Here is an 18,966-nt window from a genome sequence, read left to right on the forward strand (position 1 = left end):
ACTCTGACTGTTTACTGATTCGTGCCTGAACATTTGGATGTAACATTTAAAACTCCAAGATCAACATGTTGAAAAAGCGAATACATGTTTTACTTTTACAATCTGCACCCCATAGCACCTTCTAAAACAGCATGCATGTCACATGAAGGCCTGGTGGTGTGTGTCAGTATTGGTTCTTTGTGTCCTGGGCCCCCTGTTCTGCATTGTAAACCCATTTTCTGCATGAGTTCAGCCTCCTAGAGTAAACAAAAGACAGACAGGGCCAAGTGTGTCAACGTGCTCCCCACCTCCTCCTCTTTCTACAAAAACACTTTCGGGAGGAAAAAAGGTTAGTTTTTTTATTCTTCCAGTAAGCTGTGCTCAGCCGGTCTTTACCCAGAACCAGAGCTTGGCCCAGCAGGAAGAACGGCTCTGAAATGAAGCGGGCCCTAGGGAGACCCTTGGCTTGTCTCATGTTTCTGGTGACGCTGCTCGACGCTGATCGATGTAAGTATGATTTACCTTTACGCACCAGATTCAGGCTCTGAAAGAAGCAACTCTGAAGGACCGTGACTTCTATGCACCGGGAAACAAAAATCTGTTTACAACAACCGGGGCTTGTTTCTGGGAAATGACGGGTTTCGCAATGGTTCTGTTCATAGAAAAGCAATTAGGAGGCAGCAGCTATGGGAACCATGTGTCTGGAGGACAGAAAGGATCTGTCCACTTCTATTATAGTAGTGTGCAAAAGATTTAAACCAACCATAATTTAGCTGCCAAGCAGATAGACTTTTATAGAAGGTTGTTTTGATCAGTTATTTAGTTATTTTATGAGATTTTGGAAGATTTTTTTGCACTTTAAAAACAAGACAAAAAGTGTCAGTCCTGCTAATTATTAACAACCGATAGCCTGTATGTCTGAAGGTCATCTGCAAGAAATAAAAACAAAATATCTAAATTCATCAAAGAGCTGACAGAAAGGACCGGTGCCTCCTTGTTTGTTTAAATTCAATGCAGTCTTGTGTTTTTATTCAAGTAAAAATCTGTAAAGGTTTTAAACTTCCTGAATAACTTGTGGATTTCTAAAAGTCTTACAAAGTCTTTCTTTATATTTAAGCTGCACTTTTCTTTCATTTCCTCTTCAGTTCCTGTTCCTATGCTTAAAAATCAGTCAGGGTGACAAGTGGAAGACAAAAAGCCATTGAAAAGGAAATGTTATGCAAAAACATTAAAAATAAACAGTTGGTCTATGTCAAGTTTTCAGCTAATGACTCATTGTAAATTTCTTTTTGATGCTAAAATGTTGTTCATGCATTAAACAGTTTTTGTATTTGAAGATTTTGAATAATAACATAAAAAATGTGAAGAAATTTCAACTTATAACCTATGTCATATATAAAATATTTCTTTTGCAAATTGTCTGTTTTGTCTGTTCTGATTTTAGATGACTACAGTATAGGTTAGAGTTACGTGAAACTAGCTAACATTGAAAAAAGATGTGAAAAAACAGCCAAAGTTCAAAGAAAATTATTTTAAAGGGTGGAGGGGTACTTTAAGAGATTTTACACAGTAAAGTGTGTGTTTGGTTTTAATGTTTTTACAGCAAATATGGGGTAAAGGAAATAAAATACAGCTTTCTACATCTCGTCTAACTGAGACTTTCTGTCCCAGTCCTTAGCCAGAACACAGCCTCTCAGTTCCTGAGCAGGCACAGGAGAGCAAACACCATGTTTGAGGAGAGCAAGAAGGGGAACCTGGAGAGGGAGTGCATCGAGGAGCTGTGCAACAAGGAGGAGGCCAGGGAGATCTTTGAGAACCAGCCTGAGACGGTGAGAGCTGTTGCTGGATGGTGGGAATCTATGGAAGAAAAACAGTCTCACCAGAAAATGACTTATTTTTTAGTCACAGAATTTATGAAATTGTATTTTATTTTCTGTGAAATTGCGTATATGAACAATTTTGAACTTAAAGTACACCAGCAAAAAATTCCATCTGTAAAATTTCAATTGTATGGCCCAATCCCAATACTCGCACTGCACCCTATGCCCTTCTGTGACGTGCACTTAGAGGGGGTGCACATCAAATCTTAGTCGAAAACATTCAGAGCATGAATACATAAAATTAACTTCTGTCATTTCAAAATACATTTTTTCAGAAAAGGCACTTGAGCTATTGCTCCACCTTCTTCTCAAAATTCCCATGCAGCAATGGATTATGGGTTACACCCTTGCCTGAAGTCTTCATCAAAGCGGACTTGGGTGAAGTGCAAATCAAGGGTGCAAAGGGGGTACGGTCACCTTTTGCACTTGAGAATAGGGACACCCTACATACTGGCACCCCTATTTGGGAACACAATTGAAGGGCGTAAGGGTGGAAATGGGAGAATAGGGATTGAGCCAATTTCAACAGCAAAAATTCAACAGCTGAAGTGACCTCCTGGTGACCAAAGCAAAGTAATCATCATTCAATCGAGTTGATTCCACTTTAATTCAACTCAACTTTATTTATAAAGCCCCTTCCTACCCCAATCAAGGGGACCCAAGGTACTGAACAAAGTGTTAAGAACAACTGAAACACAATAAAACAGCTATATAAAATGCAGAAATACAACATTTAAAAGACAGTAAAAGATTTAAAAAGCCATAAAATAAAAATGATCAGAACATTAAAAAGTACAAAAGCTAAGAACTAGACGAACCTTTAGCCTAGCTTTAAAAATGGGCAGTGATGTGGAATGTTTTATTTCTAGTGGGAGTTGGTTCCGAAGCCCAGGACCCAGAACCGAAAAGGCACGATCACCCCTGGACTTACCTTTGACTGCGGAACCACCAGGAGGTCACTCTGACCCGAACGTAATGATCTTGCAGGGACATAGCAGGTCAGCAGTGAGGCTAAATATGGTGGGGAAAGACTTGAAAACAAAGACCAGGATCTTGAATAGCCAGTCCAAAGCAGTCCCATTGAAATTCTGCTGTTGAATTTTTTAAGATGAAATTTTGCTGGTGTGTTTTAAGTAAAAATAATTCAGTGTCATATATCAATGTATGAAAAAGTAATATTCTGGTGAGACCATATTTCTTAGAAAGCCTGTTAATATCACCGAGTTTATTCAAGTCTCCATCTGCTATTAACAGTAAATATCCAACTGTATTTTCTCCAGGAGTATTTCTACCCTAGATATGTTGGTAAGTTTTTAAATGTATCATTTCTGTTGATACACTTCTATTTAGTCTGCATCACTCAAGTCATCTGAACCATTTCCATTACAGGGTGTTTGGGTTCCCACCGCGTCGGCATCAACAACCAGAACTCAGATTCAAACATCCCCTCAGACCTTCGCACCTGCGTGAAGGGTGAGAAGCCCCACCTAAGGGTTTACTTATGATCAGTTTCACCTATGAAGTATATGTGTGTGTGTGTGTGTGTGTGTGTGTGTGTGTGTGTGTGTGTGTGTGTGTGTGTGTGTGTGTGTGTGTGTGTGTGTGTGTGTGTGTGTGTGTGTGTGTGTGTCCACGATCAGAAATCAGCGACCAGTGCACACCGTCACCATGCAGTAAGCATGGCTCGAAGGGCTGCGAGGACGGCCATGCCTCCTTCACATGTGTGTGTAAGTCCGGCTGGAAGGGACAGCTCTGCGAGGATGGTGAGTCTTTTGTGATACTAAAATCGTCGTCGTCGTCTTCCTCCGCTTGTCCGGGTCGCTGGGGCAGCATCCCAACTAGGGAGCTCCAGACCGTCCTCTCCCCAGCCACCTCCACCAGCTCCTCCAGCAGGACCCCAAGGCGCCCCCGAACCAGACTGGAGATGTAACCTCTCCAACGTGTCCTGGGTCGACCCGGGGGCCTCCTGCTGGCAGGACATGCCCGAAACACCTCCCCAGGGAGGCGTCCAGGAGGCATCCTGACCAGATGCCCAAACCACCTCAACTGACTCCTTTCGATCCTGAGGAGCAGCTGTTCTACTCCGAGTCCCTCCCGAATGTCCGAGCTCCTCACCCTATCTCTAAGGCTGAGCCCGGCCACCCTACGGAGGAAACTCATTTCGGCCGCTTGTATCCGCGATCTCGTTCTTTCGGTCATTACCCAAAGCTCATGACCATAGGTGAGGATTGGGTAATGACCGAAGATCGACTGGTAAATTGAGAGTCTGGCTTTCTGGCTCAGCTCCCTCTTCACCACGACAGATCGGCTCAGCGTCCGCATCACTGCAGATGCTGAACCAATCCGCCTGTCGATCTCCCGATCCCTCCTACCCTCACTGGTGAACAAGACCCCGAGATACTTAAACTCCTCCACTTGAGGTAGGACCTCTCTCCCGACCCGGAGTTGGCAAGCCACCCTTTTCCGGTCGAGAACCATTGTCTCAGATTTGGAGGTGCTGATCCTCATCCCAGCCGCTTCACACTCGGCCGCAAACCTACCCAGCAAGAGCTGAAGGTCAGAGCTGGATGAAGCTAGGAGGACCACATCAGCCGCAAAAAGCAGAGACAAGATTCTCCTGCCACCAAACTCGACACACTCCACACCACGGCTGCGCCTAGAAATTCTGTCCATAAAGGTAATGAACAGAACCGGTGACAAAGGGCAGCCCTGGCGGAGTCCAACCCTCACCGGAAACAGGTCCGACTTACTTCCGGCTATGCGGACCAAACTCACGCTCCTCTGGTAAAGGGACTGAATGGCCCTTAACAGAAAGCCACCCACCCCATACTCCTGGAGCGTCCCGCACAGGGTGCCCCTGGGGACACAGTCTTAAGCCTTCTCCAAATCCACAAAACACAAGTGGATAGGTTGGGCAAACTCCCATGCTCCCTCCATCACCCTTGCAAGGGTATAGAGCTGGGCAACAGTTCCACGGCCAGGACGAAAACCACATTGCTCCTCCTCAATCTGAGATTCAACTATCGATCTGACCCTCCTCTCCAGTACCTTGGAGTAGACCTTTCCAGGGAGGCTGAGGAGTGTGATCCCCCTATAGTTGGAACACACCCTCAGGTCACCCTTCTTAAAGATGGGGACCACCACCCCGGTCTGCCACTCCACAGGAACTGCCCCCGATGACCACGCAATGTTGCAGAGACGTGTCAACCACGACAGCCCTACAACATCCATAGCCTTGAGATACCCAGGATGAATCTCATCCGTCCCCGGGGCTTCGCCGCTGTGTAGTTGTTTGACTACCTCAGCAACTTCTGCCCCCGAGATTGGACAGTCCATCCCCAGGTCTCCCAGCTCTGGTTCCTCCTCGGAATGCGCATAGGTGGGATTGAGGAGCTCCTCAAATTATTCCTTCCACCGTCCGACTATAGCCTCAGTTGACGTCAGCAGCTCCCCGTCCCCACTGTAAACAGTGTGAACGAGTTGCTGCCTTCCTCTCCTGAGGCGCCGGACAGTTTGCCAGAACCTCTTTGGAGCCGATCAATAGTCTTTCTCCATGGCCTCACCATACTCCTCCCACGCTCGAGATTTTGCCTTGGCAACTGCCACTGCTGCACCTCGCTTGGCTATCCGGTACCTGTCTGCTGCCTTTGGAGACCCACAAACCAGCCACGCCCTGTAGGACTCCTTCTTCAGCCTGACAGCTCCCCGAACCTCTGGTATCCACCAGCGGGTACGGGGGTTGCCACCACGACTGGCACCGGCCACCTTGTGACCACAGCTAGCAACAGCCACCTCAACAATTGCAGAGTGGAACAAGGCCCACTTGGAGTCAATGTCCCCCACTGCTCTCGGGACGCGGTCAAAGCTCTGCTGGAGGTGGGAGTTGAAGACCGTCTTGACAGGTTCTTCTGCCAGGCGTTCCCAGCAGACCCTCATTATGCGTTTGGGCCTGCCAGGTCTACACGGCATCTTCCCCTGCCATCTGATCCAACTCACCACCAGGTGGTGATCAGTTGACAGCTCCGCTCCTTTCTTCACTCGGGTGTCCAAAACATATGGCCGCAGGTCAGATGATACGACTACAAAGTCTATCATCGACCTGAAACCTAGGCTGCCCTGGTATCAAGTGTACCGATGGGCATCCTTATGTTCGAACCTGGTGTTCGTTATGGCCAAACTGCAGCTTGCACAGAAGTACAATAATGAAACACCACTCAAGTTCAGATCAGGCGGGCCGTTCCTCCCAGTCACACCCCTCCAGGTCATGCTGTCATTGCCCACGTGAGCATTGAAGTCCCCCAGCAGGACAATGGAGTCCCCTGATGGAGCACTATCTAGCACTTGTCCCAGGGACTCCAAAAAGGGTGGGTACTCTGAACTGATATTTGGCCCATAAGCACAAACAACAGTCAGGACCCGTTCCCCAACCCAAAGGCGCAGGGAAGCTACCCTCTCATCCCCCGGGGTGAACCCCAACACACTAAATTGATACTAAAATCTATTTCATATAAAGAAGTAAGGATGTTTGAAAACCTTTTGAAATGTGTTTATTTGGCAGACATAGACGAGTGTTCGGATCCTGACTTTCCTGCAGGATGCAACCAAAAATGTCTCAACATCCCTGGAAGTTTTCACTGCATGTGTGAGGATGGCTACTTCCTTAATGACAACATCCACTGTGTGGGTAAGACGCAGTTCATCCTCTTCTTCTTGTTATTCATTTAAATGAAAAATAAAAAAAACACACTATTTTCCTTCAGCTGCTGTCCTCAGGAAACACGTTGTTTGTTATTTCCAAAGCTGACCTGAAGTTACCTCTTATGCAACAGATTGTCATCAGTGTGTAGCATCTGAAAAGATGGCCCATGTTTTGTTTTAGTTTTGCTGTGAACACACTTGCAGTCTGTTAACTCTCAGCTATTTGAAACAGCTGACAGGTTTTACCCACTCATTGTCTCATGTCTGCACATTTGTTCACGTCTCACTGTGTGTGTTTCCAGTGCAAAGTCTTCACAAACATGGACTCGGTCAGACATGGCTGGTTTTATTTGTTCATTTCACTGACTGCAGGTTTAAAATAAACTTGGCTTCTCATTAGAGCATTCGAATAAATAGATTTGATTTGGTAAGCCTAAACTTGTTGAAGAACATTAATAAAAGGAAGGAAATTTTAAAGGTAATAACAAAAACATACAAAACATGTTTAAAAGATTTTAGGTTGAAACAAGTTTATTTTATTTCACCCATTTAGAAATGTAATCATCACTTTACTTCCTGCTTATGTCTTCAGCAAAACACACAAATGTTAATAGATCTGGCACATTAAAGTAGTGTGTATTTTCTCTGGAGATAGAGGGCTGTACATACCTAAATCAACGCAAGCAAGCATTACTTTTGTGTTCAAATAAGAACTTACCAACGGTTGGCCATTAGGGTCAAAAATCCCTGGGATTGCAACCTCCAGCAAAATAACAATCAGATTCCCTTTCATCACTGGCAACGAGTGGAGGTAAATGTGTAAAACAACAACATTTGTTATTGGTGAAAGTTTTTTAACCATTTGTTACAAATAAATAAATGTGTTTTGTTCTCATGGGCTTCCGTAGAAGCAAACATGGCCTCCAATATGGTGCCGCCCACAGTCTTAGACCTGCTCCCATGTATTTTAGAACATATTTTTATGGTTATAAGTTATGAAACTGCCAATATTTTTCAACAACTGGGCATCGTTTAACCCTCCCACTGTCCTAATGGGTGTGACCCCTCGAGGAAAGTTGACCATTGAGCAGGGTTGATGGTTTATCCCTTGGGTCCATGTGGCAGGGGGTGAGGAGTGAGCACCACCTCACCCCTGCCACGTGAACCTCAAAGGATAAACCATCAATCCTGCTCACTGGTCAACTTTCCTCATCGGGTCACCCATAAAGACAGTGAGAGGGTTAATTAATTTACAACAACATTTCGATGGATATTTCCAGAGATTAATGGTAAAAACTACACATTGTCACTTTAAAGATTACATTTATTTGACTAATAAACAGTGTAGGACCTTAAACGGCCCAATCATATGCACTGTTTAAGTGTAATGAACAACATTCACACAACTTCACAGATAATTTCCTGTTACTTTAACCTTTTCTCTCACCCAAACTAGAATTTTGCAAATATTTTTATTAGTTATGATAATAATTATTTGGATTGAATGGTATCTTATGTGCATAGATAACATTTTTTTTTTTACAAAAAGAAATCAGAAGTTCATTTAATTTAAAAAATGAAACAAATTTTATTTGGTATATATGAATTGTAATCAGCCATTTAGGAGAGTATCCGAGCCACTGAGAATATCTAAAGAGCTTTGTTTTTGCTGGACCTCATGTGTCATCAATGTTCTGGACTGCTTTCCTCAATTTAACGTCCAAAGAATTCTTTAAGGCAGTTCTCTGCATGGAAAGGCAAAAACATACACATTTCCCTTTTACCCTGATCTACCACTTCTTTAAAGAGAATATTTTTTATTTTAAATGTTATATTTAAAATTCTGTTTTCCAGATGTCAATGAGTGCTTGCTGTTCCCCAGTATCTGTGAAAAACCAGCTAAATGTGTCAACGCTCCAGGCATGTATGAGTGCCAGTGTCCTCTGGGATTTAAGTACACCTCCACCTCCAGGACCTGTGATGGTGAGATTTATGTTCATGACTTTTTTTCTCAGCCTCATTTTATTCGATTTTGCTGCTCTGATGGACTGCTGTAAGTTTGCCACGGACCCTTTACTCCACAGTCGAGTTTGCATTGCACTTTTCACTTCCTTAAAAATACAAACAAATATATTATTACACTTTGCAAAAATCAAAACCCAAGTTCTTCTTGAAACTTATTTCTTCTGGACCTTGATAGAAAGAAGAATATGCCCTTTCAAATTTTCTGCAGAAATGTCTGCTGTTTGTGGTGGACCCAATTAGAAAACAAGTGCAAATGGTAAAGAACTGAATATACAATGGATATATGCTTATAGCTGATGCTGTTGTCTTTATATTGGGGTACTGTTTTTATCTCTTATGCTGTGCAGTGCTTTGTTTAAAAGCGCTATATAAATAAATGTATTATTGATATTATTTTATATTATTATTATTATTAATATTATATTAATTTCACCAACTTTACGTTTATGTGAAACCCCATATATTTTCATTCAAATATCTTCTGACTGACACCAAATCACTGGTTGTCTTTCTCCCAATGGTTGATGCAGATGTGGATGAGTGTGAGCTGGGACTGTGTGACGACATGTGCCATAACACAATTGGCAGCTTTACGTGCCACTGTGATGGCCGTGCGGGGCTTCGTCTGGCAGCGGACGAGCGACGATGTGAAAGCATCCCGGTTTGTGTGGAGCTGAATGACTACAAACACCCTGAGATGCTCTTCCTAGGAGAGCAGTTTGCAGGACTTCCTGTCATCTACCTGCGCTTCCGCCTGCCAGAGAGCACAAAGTAGGAGTTTGATGCACACACACACTCAAACACACAAATCTGTTCTAAGAATAAAAGTATACATTTCATCAAATTTGGTGCAGATGATAACTTGTTTTGTAATAAAATTTATACAGAAAACTTGAGTATCAAAATGAAAATTTCTGAAGTGAAAGGCATGATTGGTGAAGGTTCTCAGTCATCGAGGTCATGGTAATCCAAATGGGTTCAAATGAAGGCAAACATACTTGTTACAGCTGTTGCTGTTTTGTCCCAGAAAGGTGACTCTGCAGAGGACATAACAGTACTTCTTTGGTTTCTTGAAGACGTTTCCTACGACCCACAAAGGGGTAGGGAGGAGGGGTGTTCACATGTACTTTCAGCTCATTAAGCAACAACAGACAGCTACAGTGTATAAGCTTGACTCTCCCATATTCCAGTCAGAATTGACAAAGAGAAGCAAAACGTCTTAAGAAACCAAAGAAGTCCAGTTGCCTTCATTCAAACCCCTTTGGAAGTGAAGAATGATGCAACACGCATGCACAAACACACAAATCTCACAGAAAAGCATACAAACCCCTACAAACTCAAAGCTCTCCTTGTACCGTGACTCTCCTTCCACCCATGAGCAGCAGAGATTGGCAGGTGCGCTGGATAGCTGCAAACTCTCTCGGTTGAAAAGGGGATCCCTGCTTCTCCCACCAACCACTCGTGGATTACGTTGTAATTGCCTGAATGTCTGCTTATATGTTGAGGTGTTTTTCCTGGAAGCCATCTCTGTGTGCCCTGTTGGGGGCAGAGTGGGGGTGCATGTTTTTTTTTTTACCTCATTCCTCCCTGCCCTCCTGTCACCTGCTTCCTTATCTAAAAATGGGAGCACCGTAGTGGCTGCATGCCCACAGTCGACTGTTCTCCTGTTTTTCGTTACGTGCTGTATATCCGATCTTGGAAACATTGTACTGAAAATGTTTTGTTGTACCAGGACGCTGGTTCAATGACAAGTAAAGTTTCTTCCTTAAAAGAAAATGCATTTCCAAAAATGAGTGAAAGATCTGTTGCAAAGTCTCACATGTGTTTTTTTTTTAGGTTTGCAGCGGAGTTTGACTTCCGAACGTTTGATCCAGAGGGAGTTGTTTTATATGCAGAGTCATCCCAGGGCTCGTGGTTCATGTTGGGACTAAGAGAAGGTCGCATTGAAGTCCAATTTAAAAACCAGCACACGTCCAAGGTTACAAGTGGAGGAAAAGCCATCAATGATGGACAGTGGCATGTGGTAGGAGAATGCTAGAGGCCAGTAATTTATTGAAGAAATCAGTTCATTTCCTTTTGGCTGACGCAGAAGCAGCTTAAGCTCTGATGAATGAACTGGACTGATGGAATGGGTTGTGTCCTGAAGCTTTAATGTGTGAAATATTGGTAAATAGCAAAGTTAAAACATTATATTGTTGATGTGTAACTGACAGATATCAGTAGATGAGCTGAAAAACAGCATCAGCGTGAAGATCAGCAAGGAGGCCGTGATGAGCATCAACAGCCCAGAGAGTCTCTTCACTTCCGTTAACGGCAAACTGGAGACAAAATTCTACATCGCTGGTCTGCCAAACCGCACAGAAAACATTATCAAGCCTGTAAGCTGGTTAGACCGCCCACGAGACACAAATGAACGTGTGAAATATTTTGGCTAAAACTCATTTGTTGTTTGTCAGATCAATCCTCGACTAGATGGCTGCATCCGTGGCTGGAACTTAATGAACCAGGGGGCATCCGGGGTGAAAGAGGTCATCCAAGAGAAGAAGAGCAAACACTGCTTTGTGCATGTGGAACGAGGATCTTTCTTCTCTGGGGCCGGACTCGCACACTTCAACGTAGACTACCGTGAGTAAGTTCAGTCGTGCTTTGTAAAAAACATTTATTTCTGAAAAGTGTTAAATTCACAATGACTACCTGAACACGTGCAGTCATGTGAAGCTTCTTCTTCTTCTTCTAAATGTCTTTTTGACAAAATCCTTTTACTTGTGCCTTTTTGTGTAAGTAGGTGATTCTGGGAGCTGGAACGTGGATCTAAAGATGAACATCCGTCCATCCAGCAGCACCGGTGTCCTCTTCGCTCTTGTCTACAACAACACTATCCCCCTGTCAGTCGCAGTGTTAACAAAAGAAGAAGAAGATGCGGTGAGTTCCTCCATGCAGCACACCACGTCTCTCTGCATCTGAATGTATCAAACTTTGTGACGCCAACTGGCATCTCCACCCTTTTAGAACTTGCAAGTCTTCCTGGACGGCGTTTCCGTGGCAACGTTGGACTCGCTGATGCTGTGTTACCCTGACCGGCTCACTGTACACCTGAACGTTACTCCGACAGAACTCCAGATCTCAGCCAACTCTTCCACTGTTTCCTACATGACGTCTGATGCCCTGCAGGAGGCACTAGAGCTCCTCAACAGGACCATGCAGAATCCTGTCAACACATACGTTGGTGGGATACCAGGTTAGTAACTCAAAACTAACTCCTGCCTGACAGGATGAAGTGTCAGCATCACGATGGGATTAAAAAGATAAAAATGTATTAGAAGAGAAGTGTGCTGGATCATTTGAATCAGGTCGTCAGTGCAAACATCAGACAGTAAAGCTCATAAATGTTTATTGAGCTAACATGCTGTTGCAAGTTTTGAATTACGAGATAATAAAAATATGCATAGCATGCCAGAATTAAAGCGTTTTGAGTCTGTGCAGATGTCAAAGCCCTTATAAAGCATTTCAGTGGAGTGGCTCTGGGACAAATCTCAGAAGGCTGCTGGACTTTCCAAGAAACAAGAAAGTCTAGTTGTCTTTTGTTCAGCTTTAAGGATTCATGTAAAACCTTACTGACACAGATACATAAAGCAGTACTGAGCTGCTTTTGTATTCCTTAACTTAACGGTTTTAAATGAAAGTTTCCCAGTGCAGGTTGTTTGCAGCAATAAACAGGCAGGACGTGTTGCTGGTTGAACATGTCTCTAGACTGTGTTGTGCTCTCGCAACAAATACCTTTCACTGCAGACACAAATCAAATATGCGTCCTGCAAAAAGAGTTAATGCATTAGAAGTGCGTTTTCGCTTTGAGCAACTTTGAAACAACCTTTGATAGTTTCCTGTATGTCGTTACATTTGCTATTTTTAATATTAATAATTTTATTTGCCTTTGTTTCAGACGACATCCCATTACCTTTGACCCCTGTATCGGCCTTTTACCACGGCTGCATGGACATCACCGTCAACGACCGGCAGCTTGATTTTGACGAGGCTCTCAGCAAACACAACAGCATCAAGTCCCATTCTTGTCCTCCCGTCTCCCAAACTCACCGTGATGTACTGCACTTTCCTAGAGAGTGACCCCAATTAACTTACAGGTGCTGGCCAGTAAATTAGAATATCATCAAAAGGTTGAAAATATTTCAGTAATTCCATTCAAAACGTGAAACATGTACATTATATTCATGCAATGCACACAGACCAATGTATTTCCAATGTTCATTACATTTAAATTTGATATTCATAAGTGACAACTAATGAAAACTCCAAATTTGGTATCTCAAAAAGTTAGAATATTCTGAAAAGGCTGAATATAGAAGACACCTGCTGCCACTCTAATCAGCTGATTTACTCAAAACACCTGCAAAGGCCTTTAAAAGGTCCCTCAGTCTTGTTTTGAAGGCACCACAATCATGGGGAAGACTTCTGACTTAACAGCTGTCCAAAAGACAATCATTGACACCTTGCACAAGGAGGGCAAGACACAAAAGGTGATTGCTAAAGAAGCTGGCTGTTCGCAGAGCTCTGTGTCCAAGCACATTAACAGACAGGCGAAGGGACGGAAAAAATGTGGTAGAAAAAAGTGTACAAGCTCTAGGGATAACCGCACCCTGCAGAGAATTGTGACGACAAACCCATTCAAAAATGTGGGGGAGATCCACAAAGAGTGGACTGCAGCTGGAGTCAGCGCTTCAAGAACCACCACGAGGAGACTCATGAAAGACATGGGATTCAGGTGTCGCATTCCGTGTGTCAAGCCACTCTTGAACAAGAAACAGCGCAAGAAGCGTCTCGCCTGGGCCAAGGACAAAAAGGACTGGACTGATGCTGAGTGGTCCAAAGTTATGTTTTCTGATGAAAGCAAGTTCTGCATTTCCTTTGGAAATCAAGGACCCAGAGTCTGGAGGAAGAGCGGAGAAGCACAGAATCCACATTGCATGAGGTCCAGTGTAAAGTTTCCACCGTCAGTGATGGTGTGGGGTGCCATGTCATCTGCCGGTGTTGGCCCACTCTGTTTCCTGAGGTCCAGGGTCAATGCAGCCGTCTACCAGGAAGTTTTAGAGCACTTCATGCTTCCTGCTGCTGACCAACTTTATGGGGATGCAGACTTCACCTTTCAACAGGACTTGGCACCTGCACACAGTGCCAAAACCACCAGCACCTGGTTCAAGGACCATGGTATCCCTGTCCTTGATTGGCCAGCAAACTCGCCTGACCTTAACCCCATAGAAAATCTATGGGGTATTGTGAAGCGGAGGATGCAATACGCTAGACCCAACAATGCAGAGGAGCTGAAGACGACTATCAGAGCAGCCTGGGCTCTCATAACACCTGAGCAGTGCCACAGACTGATCGAGTCCATGCCACGCCGCATTACTGCAGTTATTGAGGCAAAAGGAGCCCCGACTAAGTATTGAGTGCTATACATGCACATTCTTTTCATGTTCATTCTTTTCAGTTGGCCAACATTAGAGAAACAAACATTTTTTCATTGGCCTTTAGAATATTCTAATTTTCTGAGATACCAGATTTGATGTTTTCATTGGTTGTCACCTATAAATATCAAATTTAAATGTAATAAACATCGGAAATACATTGGTCTGTGTGCATTGCATGAATATAATGTACAAGTTTCACATTTTGAATGGAATTACTGAAATATTTTCAACCTTTTGATGATATTCTAATTTACTGGCCAGCACCTGTAAAGTCCCTTAAATAAGGCAGCGCCCCACACCGACTAGGGATAACGTTGTGGTGTGGATTTAAGTTTTCCCTCCATATAGTGTTTTATTTGCCTTTTGAGTTTTTGTTTAAGCTACAAAAAACCTAATTGTAAGATGAATAATGTAGTTACTGTGGTTTGTTGCAATAAGTTAAATGTTTTCCAGGAAATACACAAAGAGCTGCGCTCCACAGCACCAAATGGTGAACAACACGTGGACGCATTTGTGCAGAGAATAGACAAAATGGTGACAGTTAACCAGGCTGTGATGGTTCTTGTTGTTTCTTTCTCTAAATGCTTTAGTTTGAGGCAACATGTAGACACTATGGCCTAAGGAAAATTGTAAACATCTGAGAAAAAAGCTAAAGCTTTGAGCTTGTTTCAATCATGATTGCTGATTCACCACACCTGCATCTCACGTTTAGCTGTTCTCAAAGATTCAAATGTTCTAAATCATTGTGTATACAAAACCATCTTTACTTTGCAATTTAAATGTAGTTTCGTTTGGTGTTTTATTCTCTATTTCTTTTAATAAACTTTATAAAACCATCTATTTTTGTCAGCATTGCATTCAGCCATACTGCTCCACAGGGGCGCCTCTAGAGAAATTTGATAGGGGTGGCCAGACGGGGCCAAAGACATCTTTGGGGTGGCACACCAAATTGGTCCTTGTGGTAACTCTGGGAGAGTTTAGCCTGTGGCGATGTATTGCATTGCTCCTTTATTCGTTTTTTTTTTAAAGTACATATCCAAAACGTTTAACTTTATTTTTACAAACATAAGCATTTCATAAAAATACATTTCAGTTATTTAAAATGTTATTTCAAATTTTATTTTAAAATGTATTTGTTTTTATTTTAGTTGTTGCTGTGTTCACAAAAAACTATGGAGATAAAAACTTTTAAGATGGTGAGCAGCAGAAACATGTATTGTTTTTTATTCTGATTATTTCTTTACTGAAAATAATGTATTGAATAAATAAGATCAATTTATTGTTTGAGTGAACATTAATATGATTTCATAACACTGGCTTTTGCTGGGGGGGGGGGGCAGCAATTTTCTAGGCGTGGCTATGGCCACCCTTGGCTACCCCTTGGGGGCACCATTGCTGCTCCAAGCACAAACCTCTGCTGAGGAATCTTGAAATTTACTATATTACTGAAGGTGAAATGAATGACATGAAAAACAATTTAAGATATATCTCCTGGGTTTTTGCTGTGATTGTCTACGTCTCACTGCACAGTGGCGTGTGCGTGGGTTCTCTCCGGGTACTCCGGCTTCCTCCCACAGTCCAAAAACATGACTGTTAGGTTGACTGGTCTGTCTAAATTGTCCTTAGGTGTGAGTGTGTGTGTGTATGACTGTTTGTCCTGTGTGTCTCTGTGTTGCCCTGCGATCGACTGGCACTCTGTCCAGGGTGTACCCCGCCTGATTACCCGTAGATTGCTGGAGATAGGCACTAATATATATATATAAAAAAAAAATATATATATATATATATATATATATATATATATATGTGTGTGTGTGTGTGTGTGTGTGTGTGTGTGTGTGTGTGTGTGTGTGTGTGTGTGTGTGAGACAATGAGCATTGCATCATCGACTGTGACGCATGCCAGGATGCTGGTTGCTGTTTGTGCTACTTAAAAAAAATCTTTAACAACTTTCAAACAAACAAATAATTATTTGACAAAATTGACATTCATTGCTGTCCACATTAAATCTTAGTCTAAAACACTTGGAGCATGAATAAATATGAATCATGTTACAATGACTTTCTTTCATTTGAAACAACATTTTTTCAGAAAAGGCATTTCAGCCAGTGCTCCTCATTCTTTTCAAAATTCCCACGCAACAATGGATTGTGGGTTATACCCTTCACCAAGTTCACATACTGTATATGCGGATCAAGCGTGCAAAAGGGGCGTAGTCAATATCCGCATTTCAGAATTTGGACACCCTACGCACTTTCACCCCTGGATGGGAATGCGCAACTGAGGGGCGCAAGGGTGGTAATGCGAGTCTCAAACAGCAGGTTTGCGAGTCTTATTTCCTGATGTTTGGACATCTTGCCTCGGATTGGATAACAGCAATGCAACTCCACAAATATCTTGCAACGTTGATGTTTTATCTCCACAAATAACACAGGCCTGGATGACTGGTCACTTCATATATCAGCAATGAACCTGACATCCTGAGGGCTGGAAACCTTGTTCAATTCTTGCAACTACAACCTCCACACACTAGATGTCGCTATGGTGTTTGTGTTCCATAGTCAACCTTCAAGTGACAGTGTGACATATATCTGTCACGCTTTTCAAACCCTAAAATTTCACCGTCTATTTTCTATCAGAAGCTAATGCAGGAGATAGCTGTGGGAGTCTATTTTCATATTCAGCCTGCATCATAAAGTCAGAGTGGCCAATAATAATCAGGAATAATCATGAAAAAATGGGTTTTCAGTGTCCCACACCTTAAATTAATGGTGATAAAAAAATAAACATTGTTAACAGTGGCATGTCTAGGCGGGTTGGCCAGGTAGGGCACAAATTTGGACAAGGGTGGCACAAGTAAACGGTTCATAACTTAGAAAAAATTATGATTTTTTTTTAAATAATTTAATAACATGAATCAGAATCTAATTGGCTACTATAAACCAAAATAAAGTCACAGCCCAATACCAATGGGGTATTTTTTAATCAATAATTGCCTGACATTTTCCCATGACTAAATGCATAATTTTATCATAATGAAATTGGGACTTTTCTGACATTGTAAAATCTGAATTCTTTTAGAAAAGAGAGGAAGGTGTACTTTGGATGAATTAGATGTCATTTCTAGGCATTTTAAAGGGACTTAATGGAGTTTTGAACTTTTATGCTCGCAATTGACCCCTCAGGCCAAAAGCGTAACGGCAGCTTCAATAGTAGGCTCGTGCATGAGGCGCGCATGCTGTACATGCACACTCCTTAACGAAAATAACAGCTGAGACAGTCAGCTCCGTGTGTGTGTGTGTGTGTGTGTGTGTGTGTGTGTGTGTGTGTGGCCCGGAGGACAGAGGACAGGAGAACGCGCAGCTAATTTGGTTCTGTACCTTTCTATTCAGCACAGCTGACAAAGGTTTAAGATGGGTCAGTCCTCCTGCATGTTCTTGAAAAATTGTTCCAAAATGAAAGTTGAACCCACATCTTTTTTATCCGTGAATTCAATGCCGTTTGGCGAGTCTCAAATAAAAATTTGGGCATCTTACTGTAAAAAAAATATACTATTAATGTAAAAAAGAAACTCTAAATAAACTATGTTCACATCCAGAACCGAACCCGGGTCTTCTGCACGAAAGTCCGGCATCTTAAGGTTGGTTTATGCTTGACGCGTCCGCGAGGTCCGCACGGCTCCGCGTGGAAAAGTTGCGTCATTTTAATAACCACGCCCCTCCACCGCGCCTCCGCACGGCCCAAAATTTCCGTACCGCGCACCTAGGAAATTTTCTAACCACGCGGATGGTCGGACGCGGAAAAACATGGTGGACTGGCAAGAACTAGTATGGCAGAGGTTCGTAAATACAGACATTTGTATGATTCAGCTCTCAAAGATCACCTTGATCAACATGTTGTTAATAATTCTTGGAGAGAAATAGCTCGCACTGTCGGAAAAGACGAGGATGCTGTTAAAAAAATGCTGGAATGCCATGTTGTAAACAGTAATTTCTACTTCAACTATGGTGTAGTGTTGGATGCATGCCATAGAGCTCCATGCTGCCCCCTACAGTTTGGGAGAATATTTGCTCACCGCAAAGACAAGCCGCATGAACCACAAACGCTGCAAGTTGTGAAGCGCGTTCCATCCGCGAGCCGCATCACCAAGCGGAAAGTAAATGCCTCAAGCTTAAACCAAGCTTCACTAGGTGAGCTACCACGTCAGTGACGTCACGGTTCAGAGGGCTATGCCTGAGTGTGAACGTGCATGAAGCAGCCTGCTCGACACGAGCAGCTCTCTTTCTGTGATTTTACAGAAAAACAGGCAATCACAGTAAAAATGCCAGGGCTCATTCTACAGGACCAGGGCATTGCAGGAGAATGTATTAAGAAGAATTTTATTATTTCTATACATATTTTGGCTGTCAGACTTCCATAATGCCCCTTTAACTTTTTGTTAATTTGTAATTATTTAAATATTTTTCGACTAACAACAGAAAAAAGTAAGCTTTAAAATCTTAAAAAAATATATCAACCAAATAACATCAACAACAATAAATGAAAGGCCTGTTTTGTTTGAACCCAGTAGTCTCATTATCTGAATTTCAAAAATGTTTTGGAGCGTGAAACAAGCTCAGTTTAGTGCAGACAATACTTAAAATAATGCACTTCCAAATGTCATCTTAAGTTTGATATTTTGTTGTTTATTTGTTTTAGATGTAGTCTTTATTTCTAGATATTTTTCTGTCTAATTTTTTTAATATTGTGTATAAGGTAAATCATCAGTTCTTGTGTGATTACCTAGTGCTTAAATTAGTAAACATAAGTGCTGGAATAAAAGTTTAATTTTTGCAGGTGTGTGTGTGTGTGTGTGTGTGTGTGTGTGTGTGTGTGTGTGTGTGTGTGTGTGTGTGTGTGTGTGT

The 18,966-nt window shown here is 42.6% G+C and overlaps 1 protein-coding gene across 1 annotated transcript; it reads left to right on the forward strand.

Moving 5' to 3' along the window:
* Positions 1 to 166: 166 nt before the first annotated feature.
* pros1 (protein S) lies at positions 167 to 14,898 on the forward strand. Its single transcript, XM_070554493.1, has 14 exons — positions 167 to 486; positions 1,651 to 1,808; positions 3,140 to 3,164; positions 3,249 to 3,332; positions 3,500 to 3,622; positions 6,418 to 6,543; positions 8,412 to 8,540; positions 9,113 to 9,353; positions 10,419 to 10,605; positions 10,796 to 10,960; positions 11,039 to 11,207; positions 11,368 to 11,504; positions 11,592 to 11,820; positions 12,523 to 14,898. The coding sequence occupies exons 1-14, from the start codon at positions 417 to 419 to the stop codon at positions 12,702 to 12,704; spliced, it is 2,025 nt and encodes a 674-aa protein (XP_070410594.1). The 5' UTR covers positions 167 to 416; the 3' UTR covers positions 12,705 to 14,898.
* Positions 14,899 to 18,966: the final 4,068 nt, after the last annotated feature.

Source organism: Nothobranchius furzeri, chromosome 9 (genome assembly GCF_043380555.1).
Source record: "Nothobranchius furzeri strain GRZ-AD chromosome 9, NfurGRZ-RIMD1, whole genome shotgun sequence".
Classification (NCBI taxonomy): Eukaryota; Metazoa; Chordata; class Actinopteri; order Cyprinodontiformes; family Nothobranchiidae; genus Nothobranchius; species Nothobranchius furzeri.